Raw genomic sequence first — 15,178 nt, forward strand, 5'->3', positions numbered from 1 at the left:
TTTTTTTTTTTTTTGAGACTGAGCCTCACTCTGTCATTGCCCAGGCTAAAGTGCAGTGGTGCAATTGAGGCTCACCGCATCCTCTGCTTCCCAGGTTCAAGGGATTCTCGTGCCTTAGCGTCTCCAGTAGCTGGGATTACAGGTGTACGCCACCACGCCTGGCTAATTTTTGTATTTTTGGTAGAGACGGGGTTTTACCATGTTGACCAGGCTGGTCTTGAACTCCTGACATCATGTGATCTGCCTGGCTCGGCCTCCCAAAGTGCTGGGATTACAGGCGTGAGCCACCGTGCCCGGTTTTATTTTCCTTCTTTTACAGATGGGGAAATCAAAGTACAGAGATGCTAAGCTTACCTGCCCAAGGTCACCCAGCTGGTAAGAGGTGGAAGCAAGACTCTAGCCCCAGAATCTGTGCCCTTAAATAAAACATCCTACTGCTCCTCTGAAGTAGGGGATATGGCCAAGTAATGCCCCCGAGGCTCGGTCCCCACTTTCCTACAGTTTTTCTTCTCACCATTATCTCTGAATGCCTCAAGATGGGTCCTATATGCTGTGGCCTAATTGGAGACTCTGCCCACCAGGCCAAGGTCTGTTCTGGAAGGAGCCTGTGCAGGGCCCTTTCTTCCTCTTGCAGGCATTTTGCAAGTAGCTTGAGCAGTTAAACAGAGGAAATGGGGCTGGGCTTGTTTTCCATCCGAGGCGTCTGGCAGCCCTGGAGCAGCAGAGAGCAGGAAATGGGGCTCCTGGAGGGGAAGCAGGCAGGCTGGAGGCTTCGGGAAGCAGGGCAGTCCTGACTGGGACTCGGGCTACCTTGATCTTGTGCTCCTGGGCGCTGTCAGCGTCATCTCTGCTTTCCAGGTGCGGTGGGGAGGACAAGGCTGGAAGGGACAGGTGCACGGGAGAGGGAGGATGCCCTTGGCAGTTCCTAGGACAACATGTGCCAGCCCTGGGAAGCTGGGGACCCCTCAGAAGCCACCCAGGTACACACAGGAAGAAGAATCTGGGTAAGAAAATTATTCTGGGCTTTGTGGAGGCCCCAGAGGATGGTGTTCCACTTTCTGTGGCCTGGATGAGCAAGTGGGAGCTGGGGAAAATAAATGTACCAGGGCACTGAACACTCAACCCACGACCTGGGCATCCTCTGCTCTCAAAACCCGCCCAGCCAGCCTCCTTGGCCTGACCTTGATGGCTCTTTATGCTCTCTGGTCCTCTTGCTTTTCTGCCTCTTTGTCCAGGCTTTCCCTGCAGAGATTTTCTCTCAGCTCACACCAAGCTGGTGCCTGCCTCATAGTAGGTGCTAAATAAACCCCCCCCACCTCCTCCTCTTCATATTCCCTTCACTTGTGGCCTTGACCCCTGCCATTCCATTTGCCTAAGCTGTTCCCCTAGCCAGTCTTCCCTGAGTATTTGGCCAATCACATTCTCATCCTTCAGACCCAGCTCAAGCAGCAAGAGTGGGAAGGCAGAAAGAGCCCCAGACACGGAGTTCACTGGTTCACACTGCTGCCCTTGCTGTGTGACTGTGGGCCACTCATTACTCTCTCTGAGTTGGATCAGACGATTTCTAAGATCTCCTTTAGATCTGACAGTTTCATTTGAGTTTTCTTTCCTGATTTCCAAGTTTTTGAGCATTCATTCCTGCATTCATTTGTATGACAAATATTTCAGAAATATCTACCAAGCGTCAAACCCTACTCCTGACTGAGCTGGCATCTCACCCTACCTGCTCTTCCCTCACCTATGATGCTCATTTTTGTTCCCAATGGTAATGCTGTATCATTTGGTTTTTTGTGCACATTAGTCTTGCTTCCTTACAAGATTCTTGAACCCTGGCCAGGCACAGTGGCTCATGCCTGTAATCCCAGCACTTTGGGAGGCCAAGGCAGGCGGATCACCTGAGGTGGGGAGTTTGAGACCAGCCTGGCCAACATGGAGAAACCCCATCTCTACTAAAAATACAAAATTAGCTGGGTGTGGTGATGCGTGCCTGTAATCCCAGCCACTCGGGAGGCTGAGGCAGAAGAATCGCTTGAATCCGGGAGGCGGAGGTTGTGCTGAGCCGAGATCACCCCATTGCACTCCAGACTGGGCAACAAAAGCGAAACTTCATCTCAAACAAACAAACAAAAAGATTCGCCGGGCGTGGTGGCTCATGCCTGTAATCCTAGCACTTTGGGAGGCTAAGGTGGGGGGATCACCTGAGGTCAGGCGTTCAAGACCAGCCTGGCCAACATGGTGAAACCCCATCTTTAAAAAAAATAAAAATAAAAAATAAATTAAAAAGAAAAAGATTCTTGAACCCTGTGCTGTTCCTAGCTCAGTGCTGGGTACATAAGTCTGTGCTCAGTGACTTCCTACGGAAGTTGCCATGGGTTGAATATAGGTGTTCAGAAGAGGGAGGGAGAGAGACTGGCTTCTTGTTTGCATAAGTGGCCATAGGGGTTTTTTTGTTTTTTGTTTTCTTGAGACAGAGCCTTGCTCTGTTGCCCTGGCTAGAGTGCAGTGGCATGACCTCAGCTCACTGCAACCTCCGCCTCTTGGGTTCAACCGATTCTCCTGCCTCAGCCTCCTAATCAGCTGTGATTACAAGCATGTGCCACCATGCCCAGCTAAGTTTTGTATTTTTAGTAGAGACAGGGTTTCACCATGTTACCCAGGCTGGTCTTGATTTCCTGGCCTCAAGTGATCCTCCCACCCTGGCCTTCCAACATGCTGGGATTACAGGCATGAGCCACCACGCCTGTCCTACAAGGTTTTTGAAGTCTCAGTGCCTGCCTCTCAAGCAGCTATGCCTGTGATCCAGGTACCTGCTGAAGCCCTTGGGAGCAACCCAGAGCCTGGGATCATCTGCTGATCACTGGCCCCTGCCCAGGAGCTGAGCCTCTGCCCCCATAGAGGAGACAGATGTGTCTGAGCTGGGCTGCAGGTGCAGCTGGCTAGCGACAGGTGGAAATTTGATTAGGTTCCTTCTGGGCAGCTTCATGAAAGTCAAGAGCAGGAGGAAACCTGGAGGAGGGGCTGGAGACCCTCTCCCACTGAGGCAAGAGAGCTGCAGGCACAGCACTGGCAGCCCAGCAGCCAAAGGTGGTCCTTCAAACCACCATCTCTCTCTTTTTTTTTTTCTCCCTCTGTCGCCGAGGCTGGAGTGCAATAGCATGATCTCAGCTCACTGCAACCTCCGCCTCCTGGGTTCAAGCAATTCTCCTGCCGCAGCCTCCTGAGTAGCTGGGACTACAAGTGCTCGCTGCTACACCCAGCTAACTTTTGTATTTTTAGGAGAGATGGGCTTTCACCATATTGGCAAGGCTGGTCTCAAACTCCTGATCTCCTGATCACCCGCCTCGGCTTTCCAAAGTGCTGGGATTACAGGCGTGAGTCACCGCACCCGGCCCAAACCCCCAAGTCTCTTGGAAGCTGTCCTTTGTCACCTCCGAAGTTCCTGGGTTGGAGGTGAGCAAGGAGCCTGCGCAGCTCTCCCTTTACTCTCGGTCAGCGGCATCTGCTCTAAAGAGTTTCCGTCTGTCCCCAGCCTGGACTACACCAAGCCCCCACAACAGGGTCAGTGTATCTCCTACCCTCTAAGCCTCCCACCGCCATCTGTAGGGTCACGAGCCCTGACTGTGTAGCTCCCTTTCAGCCCCCTTACTGCCCATCCTATGATCCCAGGGATATATACACCTTGTACAGGACCGAAAGCAAAGATCCTTAAGGATGAAAGTCTAGACCCTTGCAAGCCTGACAGAGTGAAAGGGCTTTGGAGAGAAACAGATGTCAGTCTGGATCCTGGCCCCACCAGCTCCTGACTGCGATCTTAACACATGACTTAACTTCTGCAAAATTTAGCTCTTCATTTGTAAGCTGCAGCCTGGTGGCCCCCAAGGCCCTGCCTACTCTGCGATCTCTGATTAGCCTTCCTTTCTAGGCATCTGTAGGCTGGGAGCCCTGGTCAATCACGAGGGAGCCCTGCAGAAGCCTGGAGTCCAGTCCTAGTTCCTTCCCCATCCTCTTTGTATGTCATTGAAGAGAGGTCTTCCCCAGTTCGTACTAACCCCTGTCCCTGGCACCTGGACCCCGGAGGGGCCTTTCTGAATACTCTGAAAGGCACAAACTGAGGTACAAATGAGACTTCACTCCAGGCTTCCCCATGCTCGGCCCACAGGCCACTAAATAACTTCTTCAAATGCCATTGATCAAACTGGCCTTCCCAGGTTCCCTCCAAAATACCCAAGTGGCTGTGTCCCTTAGTCCGGGGACCGGGGAACGTGGGCTGCTGGGTGCACACGCCAAGCTCCTTGTGCCAAAATGGGGTCAGATAAGACCCCGATCCCTGCACGTTGGCCTTCGAGACAGTGTGGCACTTTCCTTCTCTGGCCTTTGACTCACTGGTCAGCAAGAACGGCAGGTCCCGGAGGAGAGGGAAGGAGTTCCGGGCTGGGCCTGGGCCCCGCCCTTCCCAAAGGAAAGAAAAGGGATGGACCCCAGGCTTCCTCTGGCCTTGGTCCCCTCCCCCTGCTCAGCTCAGCTCTCTGCCCCTGGTTTTTGCATTGTTAATTCAGGACAGAAAGTGATCTCTGGCAGCTCCTTGCTTTCTTCTGTTGCTATTTAAATTACAAATCGGCCCCATCTCCCTGTCACTCTTGGGTTATTTTTAGCTTCTGGTAAATAGCCGCAGGGACAGTTGGATCAGGTGCCCCTCCCTCGAGGAGCTGTGGACCCGCAGCAGCGTGCCCACGGCAGGGGGCACTCTCCTCTGCCAGTTGGTCCCCAGTCCCTGCCCCCAGGCCCTCTGCAGGGGTGGAGGAGGGGGAGGACCATCGGCCGGGACGTGCGCGCATGCTCAGCCCTTGCTTTCAGTCTCTTAAACTTTGCCACCCCTGGGTCCCACCACCCTCTGTGGCTCAAGGCCAGCCTCCATCTCCACGCCTCACTGGGCCTCCGGAACCCACGAAGAGGTCCAGCTACACCGGAGAAGCGCTCTAACTTGTTTTACCCCTACTCTGAGTCAGGAACTTGACATCTCATATCTCTTGAACCTTCCTCGCCACATTCTTGACGTGGTATTATTGTTCCCATTTTCCATGTGAGGAAACAGGGTCAGAAGTGAAAGCCTCTTACCCAACGAGGAAGGGGCAGGGCTGGAATTCGAACCCAGGTCTCTCTGACCCGGAAGCCTGCGTGGGCAGGTGCTGCATGGCCTCTCTGGGAGGGATGCGGGCGCCACAGTCTCCCCCACCCCCCACCCTGGCCCCACCATGCTCAGGTCCATCCAGATGCCTCAGTCCTGGTTTCCCATGAGCTTGTCCTGTCTCATCTACTGGATCGGGACCACATCCAGCCTGTTGCCTGTTTTTGTAGGGCCCAGGAACTAAGAATGCCCAGGCTGGAGTGCAGTGGCACAATCTCAGCTCACTGCAACCTCCACCTCCAGGGTTCAAGTGATTCTCCTGCCTCAGCCTCCAGAGTAGCTGGGATTACAGATGCACACCACCATGCCCAGCTAATTTTTGTATTTTTAGTAGAGACAGGGTTTCGCCATGTTGACCAGGCTGGTCTCGAACACCTGAGCTCAGGTGATCCACCCGTCTTGGTCTCCAAAGTGCTGAAATGACAGGCCTGAGCCACCACACCCTGTAAAAATACTTTTTACATTTTTAAATGAGTGGGAAAAAGCAAAAGAATGGTATTGCGTTGCTGGAAATTCTGTGAAATGTGAAGTTCAGTGTCTATGAATAAAGTTTTACCAGAACCCTGGCCACTCATTCATTTACGTGTCATCTGTGACTGCTTTTGCGCCACAATGGCAGAGTCAAGTGTCCTGCGAAGCCTGAAGTATTTACTGTCTCACCCTGTATGGGGGGGTTGTACTTTTGTTAAGGGAAGGTACTGTTTCCCATATTTCCATCTCAGGCAGTGCTTGGCCCAGGCCCAGAACACCAAGTAGAGGCACTGGCTCTTCTTGGAGGCCCTTCTGGGGCCAAAACAGAACTCAGCACAGAGAAGCCGTCTGCCAGCCACATCCCAATGAGTCATCTCACACTGGACACCCCCTCCCTCCATATTTTTTTTTTTTTGAGACAGAGTCTCACTCTGTTGCCGGGCTGGAGTGCAGTGGTGCAACCTCAGCTCAATGCAACCTCCGCCTCCCAGGCTCAAGTGATTCTTCTGCCTCAGCCTCCCAAGTAGCTGGGACTACAGGCATGTGCCACCATGCCCAGCTAAATTTTGTATTTTTTTTTCTTTTTCTTTTATTATAATTTTTTTTTGTCTTTTTTAAAATATAAAGACAGGGTTTCACCATGTTGGTCAGGATGGTCTTGAACTGCCGACCTCAGGTGATCTGCCCGCCTTGGCTTCCAAAGTGCTTGGAATACAGGCGTGAGCCACCACATCCGGCCTAAATTTTGTATTTTTAATAGAGAGGGGTTTTCACCATGTTGGCCAGGTTGGTCTTGATCTCTTAACCTTGTGATGCACTGCCTCGGCTTCCTAAAGTGCTGGTATTACAGATGTGAGCCACTGTGCCCAGCCCATTTTTTTTTTTTTTTCCTGCCCTGCTTCTTTCTCTTTCTCCTTCAGCTTCTTCACAGGCAACACCAGTGGTTTCCAAATCTGCTCCACTGTCAAAATTACCTGGGAGAGGTTTTTAGCGTTGAGATGTCCAGGCCCAACCTAGGCAATCTGTAGCAAGATCTCTAGAGAGAGGGCTTAAGAATCCATTTTAAGGGTGGTCTCAGTGGCTCACACCTGTAATCCCAACACTTCGGAAGGCCGAGGCGGGCCGGTCACCTGAGGTCAGGAGTTTGAGAACAGCCTGGCCAACATGGCGAAACCCCGTCTCTACTAAAAATACAAAAATTAGCCAAGCGTGGTGGCAGGTGCCTGCAGTCCCAGCTACTTGGGAGGCTGAGGCAGGAGAATTGCTTGAACCCGGAAGTGGTGCTTGCAAGATCATGCCACTGCACGCCAGCCCAGGCGACAGAGCTAGACTCCATCTCAAAAAAAAAAAAAAAAAAAATCAATTTTAAAAGAGACCCCCAGGTGATCCAGTTTGGAAACCACCGAGTTTAATTCTGGAGTTCCAAATCCTGCATCTTTGAACTGATCCTTTCAGACCAAGCCCAGCATCTCTCGATCTCTTGCCCCACCCTGGCTTTGTCTAGCTGGAGCCTGCTCTTTCATGGTCTTTTGAGCCAACCCTGATCATTTAGAATGAGAGTTACTTTTCCTTCCCTCCAGATGGAGATGCAATATGTCAGGCGCTACTGCCCTGCCCCTGGTTTTTTTTAGAGACAGGATCTTGTTCTGTCTCCCCTCCTCCACTGCAGTGGCGCAATCGTGGCTCACTACAGCCTTGAATTCTTGGGTTTAAGCAATCCTCCCACCTCAACCTTCTGAGTAGCTGGGACTACAAACACATGCAACCATGCCCGGCTAATTAAAAACAAAACAGCCGGGCGCGGTGGCTCAAGCCTGTAATCCCAGCACTTTGGGAGGCCGAGGCGGGTGGATCACGAGGTCAAGAGATCGAGACCATCCTGGTCAACATGGTGAAACCCCATCTCTACTAAAACTACAAAAAATTAGCTGGGCATGGTGGCACGTGCCTGTAATCCCAGCTACTTAGGAGGCTGAGGCAGGAGAATTGCCTGAACCCAGGAGGTGGAGGTTGCGGTGAGCCGAGATTGCGCCATTGCACTCCAGCCTGGGTAACAAGAGCGAAACTCCGTCTCAAAAAACAAAACAAAACAAAACACCTTCTGTAGAGGCCTGGAGAAGTGGCTCATGCTTGTGACCCCAGCACTTTGGGAGGCCAAGGTGGGCGGATTGCTTGAGCCCAGGAGTTCGAGACCAGCTTGGCAACATGATGAAATCCTGTCTCTACAAAAAATACAAAAAGTTATCCAGGCATGGTAGTGTGTTCTTGTAGTCCCAGCTATTCAGGAGGCTGTGGTGGGAGGATCACCCATGATCGTGACACTGTACTCTGGCCTGGGTGACAAAATGTGACCCTGTCTCTAAAGGGAAAAAAAATTTTTTTTTTTTTAAAGACAAGGTCTCACTGTGTCACTCAGGCTGGTCCCAAATTATATGTGTGTGTGTATATAATCCTCCTGCCGTGGCCTCCGAAAGTGCTGGGATTACAGGCATGAGTCACTGTGCCTGGACCTACCCTGCCCTTTTATGACCTATTGGAAACCAGGACCCATTTAAACCAAACAAGGACCTACCCCATTCATGTTCTTCCCTTGCCTACTTTCCTGCCTTCTTGCCCTTCCCCCTCCCCTGAATTTCCAGGTGTCTGCGTTTCTGCGGGCACACACCTGCCATCTCTCCATCCACCTAACGAAGCTGCCAGGCTTGCTTCCAGCCCTTGCTGGCTCTGGGAGGCAAAGGAAACCTATTTCTGAGAAACCCCCACACCCGTGGAAGCTTCTAGTGTCTTGCCAAAGCCCCCATCCTCACTTACGTCAGAAGCAGCCAGGCCTTCAGCCTGCTTCCGCTTCCACTCCTCGCCCTCAGATTTTTTTGCCCCCGCATTTCTGTCTAAAAGCCTTTTCGCTCTGGGAAGGGCTTTCAACTGCTTTTCTTAGCAACTCCTCACAGCAGGGTGGGAGGTTTAGCTGCCAGCCGGAGCTGCACGGAACTGCGGCACGTGGAAAAGGGCCACCATGGGCCTGAGCTCCTGCCAGCGCCCTCAGCCCCCCCGGCCCCCAACCAAGGCAGTTGCAGGCCACTCAGGACAGCAGCCACAAGGGAGGGCTTAGCCGGAGAGCACAGCTTGTTCCCCTGGGGTCCCCTGGGCCTGGAAGGGCCTCTGGCTCTTTCCCAGGGCTTGTCTGTCTGTCCGCTACCTGGGGACTTTCCTTGCCTTGATGCCTTGTCCGGCTCTGAGACCGAGACTGGGTTCCTGGATTAACCCAGGGGAGTGGGGAGGTGCCCCTTCCCTCTCATCTGTCCAGGGGTGACCGTGGAGTCCATCCTGGTACTGTCTTCTGCTGCCCTCACACACGTAGCCTGGAGGCAGAGGTGGGGGGGACCTCGGTGGGATTACCTGGTATCCTTGGTGATTACAAGTTCCAAGTTGTTTGGGCTGTGGAGGGGCCTCCATTCTGGGGCCCCCCTGGGGAATCCCAGCCCTTGCCGCTGTGTGTGTGTGTGTGTGTGTGTGTGTGTGTGCGCGCACATGTGTATGTGTATGTGTGTGTGTGTGCACCTGTGCAACATTTTCCATCTCATCCCTTTCATTATTTATTTATTTATTTATTTTTGAGATGGAGTCTCGCACTGTCGCCCAGGCTGGAGTGCAGTGGTGCAATCTCGGCTCACTGCAACCTCCTGGGTTCAAGCAATTCTCCTGCCTCTGCCTCCCAAGTAGCTGGGATTACAGGCCCGCCACCACGTCCAGCTAATTTTTTGTATTTTTAGTAGAGACAGGGTTTCACCATGCTGGCTAGGCTGGTCTTGAACTCCTGACCTCATGATTCCTGTTTCCCAAAGTGAGCCACCGTGCCTGGCAGGCCTTTAATTATTCTTTACTCCCTGCCCTCTAAGCCTCTACTCCACTCTGGCTTCCATTTGTGATTTGTCTCTGACCCGCAGCCAAGGCAAATCTTGGGGTCATCCCCTATGTTAAGAACTGAGGCCCAGAGAGAGATATTGTCCAGCTCAAGGACATACAGCCCGTTTCTGGCAGAATTGAGAGTAGAAACCAGGTCTTCTGACTCCTAGGCCAACATTTCCCCCAGGAATCTCCATTCTTTGCCACACCCCCTGTGAATCCTTCTGCACTTTCTCCTGCCTCAGGGGGACTTTCAGGAGGCTCCTCTGTCTACATCCGGAGGCATGGGATGGATGACGCACTCCCCTGGGCGTGGTGTTCTGGAAGAACTTGGTAATGGAGCCCAGTGTACCCATGACTTCTCATACACCCTGGAAGGTAGAGGTAGGGCCCATGGGAACCTTGCCTGTTTCCCATTTACTCTGAGTATCTCACTTCTTGGAAAGTCCCCTCCCCTTCTCTCCCTTCTTCCTGCAAGTGATGGAGATCTGATGGCCCCCAGAGCCATTAAGAATACTGGGGTTGGGCAAGTTTGTTTGTTTGCTATTTGTTTTTTTGAGAGGGAGTCTTGCTCTGTGGCCCAGGCTGGAGTACAGTGGCGAGATCTCGGCTCACTGCAACCTCCACTTCCCAGGGTCAGCCTCCTGAGTAGCTGGGGTTACAGGTGCCTGCCACCACACCCAGCTAATATCTGTATTTTTAGTAGAGACAGGGTTTCACCATCTTGGCCAGGCTGGCCTTGAACTCCTCACCTCATGATCCACCCACCTCGGCTTCCCAAAGTGCTGAGATTACAGGCATGAGCCACCATGCCCAGCCGGCTGGGCAAGTTTTATGAAACGTCTTCCCAGAAGCCATTGGGAGAACCAGGGCAGCCTCAGACTATCCCAAAATCCCCATGGTTGTAAGCGGACAGGGAGCTTGTCCTCTCCAACCAGGCGATGGCTCTAAGGACTGCAGCCGCCTCAGTGGTCCTGCTGGACTCTCCAGAGGAGGTCACTCTGTGCCATGGGCTTGAGAGGAGCAGCAAGTCCAAGTTGAGGCTGTGGTTTGGGAGAGGAAGAGGAAGGTAAGATGTGTACTGGGCTGAACCGACTCCACCTTCTGCCTAACTTTGCCATCCTTGCTTTGAGGGACAGTCCTCCCTCATTAACTTCCTACCCCAGGTCATCAAAATGACCTCTGGGGCCCACTCCAAAATGACCTGTGGGCAGAGGTGGCAGGCTAAAAGACTCTGACACTGGCAAAAGACAGATGAATTAAGAAGATGTTGGGTGGGGAGGTGACGTTGCCAGCCAGGGCCTGCTGTGACACGGGGTTCAGGAGGGAATTCCCTTCCCCATCATCCGCCGTGGGGGCTCCCCCGTGACAAGCCTGTGCCTAGCACAGACTCAGCCCACGGGACAGTTCAGGGTAGACCTGTTGAATGAAGAGGGGGCTCCTCTGTCCCCCAGAAGGGCCAGGGGGCATCTCCTGGCTCTCCCCAGCAGATAGAGGTTTCTAAGAACAACGTTTGGCTATTTCGTCTCCTCAGCGCCTGTACACAGTTCCCTCGGTCACTGCATATTGGATGAAGAGGGCTTTCACGGTTCCTGCAGAGAAGGAGTCCCAGAAGCTTCCTCCTTCCCACTGGACACCAAAGGCGGAGAGCCCTCGGTAGTCATCTCTAAACTCCCAGCGCCAGGCAGGCGGCGGGCGCACAATAAACGCTTTTGCAATGACGCCTGAAGAGGGGTGGTCCCAAGCGCCGCGCTCCCCTCTGCCCGTGTCCTCCTTACCTGTAAGACACCTGCTTTCGTAGGTGCAGCTGGCGGAACCGCTCCTCCACCGGGGACACAGCGGCCGTGCCCCGGGGGCCCTCGGGCCAGGACTGCGCGACCTGGGCCTCCTCCCCGCGCCTGCAGCGCCGCCGCACCACCTCCTCCTCGGCCGCCCGGCCGCCGCCAGCCCTGTCCCCGCGCTGCCCTCCGCCGCCCGGCCCCTCAGCCATCGCGCGGCCGCCCTCCGCCCGCGGCTCCCGCGGCCTTTCGGGGCGCCCAGCTCAAGTTCGAGTCTCCGGTTCGCCCGGGCCGGGGGCGCGAGGCAGGGAGTGTGGGAAGCGCCGGGTCCCGCAGGTCCCTAGCGACGCCGGCACTCAGACGACAGGAGCCGTGAGATGCTGGGCGCTGCGCCTGGGAGAGGCCGGCCGGGGTCCTCCTGCGCCCCTGGGGGGCGGGGGTCCTCGGCTAGAGTCGGGGAGCTGCGCTCTGAGCGCCGCGGCGCCCCCCGGACGGCTGGAGCGGAGCCGGAGCCCGGGCGGAGAGCGAGCCCCTGCAGCTGCCGCCGCTGCCGCGCACCCGAGTGTCACCTTAGAGACACTCGCCAGCCGGTGGGGTCCGGGGGAAGGGCGCCGCCCCGCCCAGCCCGCCAGCACTGGGCACGGAGGGAGCCAGCCCGGCCCAGCCCACCACGGGCAGGAACCCAGGTCAGGGCGAAAGAAGGCCCCGCGGTGTGGGGCGCCTTCTGCGGCCACCTCTGCGCCCCAGCCCCCGTCCCCGTGCTGGCCGCTCTGCAGCTGCCAATCATCACCCTGCCGCCTGTCACTCAGCTGCTGTGATGTGTCCCCCCAACCCCCACCGCTGCCTAGTCCCTCGCTTTCGGGCTTAGGCAGTCGCCGCTGCAGCTGGCAGGTTTGGAGCGGGGGCGTGCAGAAGCGGTGACAGAAGCCAACTTTAACCCCGTCGGCGCCACCAGAATTTAGAGACCCAATTGGATAGGGGGAAGGGGCACAAGAGAGGGAACTTGCCCAGGGATGCCTTGAATTTGGGGATGGACCCGATGGCGGGTAACACTACCTTCAGGCCTAGAGCTCTTCTGGACCTGTCTGGAGAGGGCCCCAGAGGGGGGTGGTGTCTCCTCAAAGAAGGGAGGCTTCCTAGGACCTGAATTCCTGAGACTTCAGGGCCAGGGTCTCCCAGATTTAATCAGCCTGCTGGGTCAGAAGAGGCTGATGAGATAGGGGAGAAGCCAACTCCAAAAGGAAGGACTGGAGTTCTGCCTGGGGTTCATCTTGGACTCCTGCTCTTCTTTCCCTCCTAAGTCCCGTGGTCTGTCCTTGCATCACCTCCTCTTGTCCTTGGTGTGTTCATCAGGTGAACCCTCCATCTGGACTACAGTGGGACCCTGCTGAACTTCTCTGATGGAACACCTCCTCTTCATGGCCCCAGACTCATCTCTCTGGCCATAGCATCTACTCTTCTTCCCTATGCCTATACTTTAGCCTGGCACTCAAGGCCTGCCTTGATCTTCCCCCATCTTACAGTCCAATCCCATCCGTTTTCTCCCACTCATTTATGCTCCTTATTATGGGAACTTGCATCAGACCCGTACAGCATCATTTAGGTTGTCCCCTCCATCTGAAATCTTCTATTGATTTATTTCAAATTCTGAGGCTCTGCTCAAAAGCCTCCTCTTCCAGGAAGTTTCCCTGGATGGCTCCAGCGAATGGATGCTCTCTTTACTCCCAGACCCCATTGCCCTCTGCCTCAGATTATATGTAGTTTGTGTCTTTTTTTTTTTTTTCCTCTCATGGAAGCTGTGAACGTGAGTGTGGGAAGGTAGGAGGGACAAGACTCACTGAGGTAGAGAATGGGCTACAAAGGGAGACAGCTGTGCCGTAGCTGCTCTGCCCTGTGCCTTTGCTCAGACTGTTCCCATTGCCTGGAGTATGTCCCTTTCCCTGCCCTGCCCATGGAAGGCTTCAAGGCCTACGTCATGTGCTACCTCCCCCATGACCCCCTCCCTGATACTCCAGTACAGATACCGTCTCCCTCCTTCAGCCCCATAACGATTTCCTGGGCCTCCCCTTTACCCTTGAACAATAACTAACATCTCATTTGATCCTCGCCACAACCCTGGGCGGTAGATATTATCACTTCCTCTGTCTTATGGAGGAGGACACAGAGATATCATTCAAGTGATTTATTTGCCCCAAATGGCGCAGGCAGTGAGTGGTGGGGCCAGGATTTAAATTCAAGGCTTCTGGCCCCAGAACTCACGCCCTTTTCCACTTCACAGGCACCGCCAGCCACACAGTAGCAGCCTTCCACAGCTTGCTTCAGTTCCACCTCCTATCTCTGTCTCCGTCTAGTCTAGTACTCCCCTGTTGGATGAATAGAATTACATTCAACTTCTTGACCACAGTGGAACTTCCCCCACTAGAGCCAAGTTTTACAGCAATCTTACCGCTGGCTGGAGTGGGTAGGGTGGCGCACTTACCACTCACCCCCTACAACCTTCAAGTGCCCTTGGGTTTGCCCTTCCAGGAGTCTTGGCTCCTATTCTAAGTGGCCTGGGCCAGGGGAACCTTCTACACTATGAATTATGGTAGTTCCGGCTGGGTTTGACATTCCCTCACCAGCTGCCTAGCTGCTGGGTTTCCAGGTTGGTTTTTTGTTGAGCTGTTTCCTGCTGCGTTCTCCTCACTCAATTCTTTTTAAAGTGAGCTTCTTTCCTCTGTCCTCACAGCTCCTCTCCCCGTTAGGACCAGCTGCTGACTACATTATCTTTTAGCTGTGGTCTGTGCTCTTCCCAAGAAGAAGGGGAAAATGAGACTCCCTCCCCAGACCGGCCCTACCTCCTTCTGCAGCCTCTTCCAGCTGCAGCCCACTCTTCCGAACATCTCCATCCCATTCATTATCTCTGTGCTCAGAAAATAATTGCTAATGTCTTTTGAGAGTTTACTGCATGACTGACCAGCTTGCTAAGAGCTTTACATGCAAGCTTTCATTTACCCCTCTTAGCATCTTTAAGAGAGTGGGCACCATTTAACAGATAAGGATACTGTGGCTTTGAGAGATTAAGTGACTTGCCAAGATCATACTTAGTGCAGCATGGATATCAGAGCCCACAAAGCATCTCAGGCTGGTTTGGAGCTGAGTTGTCAGCCTGCCTCCTCCACTCCCTGGAAAGATCCCAGGGGTACCTGCTACTGACATCAGATACGTGCCCAGTTTGGCCAGATGGCTCCTGGGGCCATCCAACCCCTCTGAGATCGGAACTTTGCCTGGGATTGGGACCTTGCCTCCACCCATACCAGCTCCAGGCATCACCCACAGCTACTCTTTGTTTCCAGAATTTTGGTTTCGGTATAACAAAAGGTTTGTTGTGGCAATCAGAGCAGGAGGACTGGCACTGCAAAAGCCATCCTATGCGTGTGGCAAAGCAGGCTGCCAGGGCTCACAATAGAGCATGGGGACTGCAGCTCCATTGCTGGGGACATGCTGAGGATGGGCCCCCTTGGGACAATGACACATGGCACTGATGAGGTGGCATGTTAACAGGTGACTTATGCATGGGGACTAACCATTCCTTGCCTCTCAACACAGGCCGGGAAGACTACTTTGGATGAATGGGCAGAGGGTGGTGATCACAGATGACCTCACTTGGACCCGATCACCAACTCTGGGCTCTCTGGGTTAGTTGCTTCAGGAAGCTCCAGTGTTCTTGGAGTTTGTATAGTAATATAAAGATGGCGGAGGCAGGGAGCCCTAGAGGACATGGGAATCGGGGTTGGGGAGAGGAGCTGAGGGGCAACATGAACTCTGAAGCCAAACAAACCTGTGTTCAGATGCCAGCCTT

General features: G+C 54.0%; 1 protein-coding gene across 2 annotated transcripts in view; it reads right to left on the minus strand.

The window, feature by feature from the left end:
• DGKZ (diacylglycerol kinase zeta) overlaps positions 1–12,143 on the minus strand; it is a 50,402-nt gene extending 38,259 nt beyond the window's left edge. For both annotated transcript variants that reach the window (XM_017529314.1, XM_017529313.1), the window contains exon 1: positions 11,338–12,143. In XM_017529314.1, coding sequence (XP_017384803.1) covers positions 11,338–11,549 — 212 coding nt within the window. In that variant the 5' untranslated portion in view covers positions 11,550–12,143. The remainder of the gene's footprint in view (positions 1–11,337) is intronic.
• Between the last annotated feature and the right edge of the window lie 3,035 nt (positions 12,144–15,178).

Source organism: Cebus imitator, unplaced genomic scaffold, assembly GCF_001604975.1.
Source record: "Cebus imitator isolate Cc_AM_T3 unplaced genomic scaffold, Cebus_imitator-1.0 Scaffold58, whole genome shotgun sequence".
NCBI lineage: Eukaryota > Metazoa > Chordata > Mammalia > Primates > Cebidae > Cebus > Cebus imitator.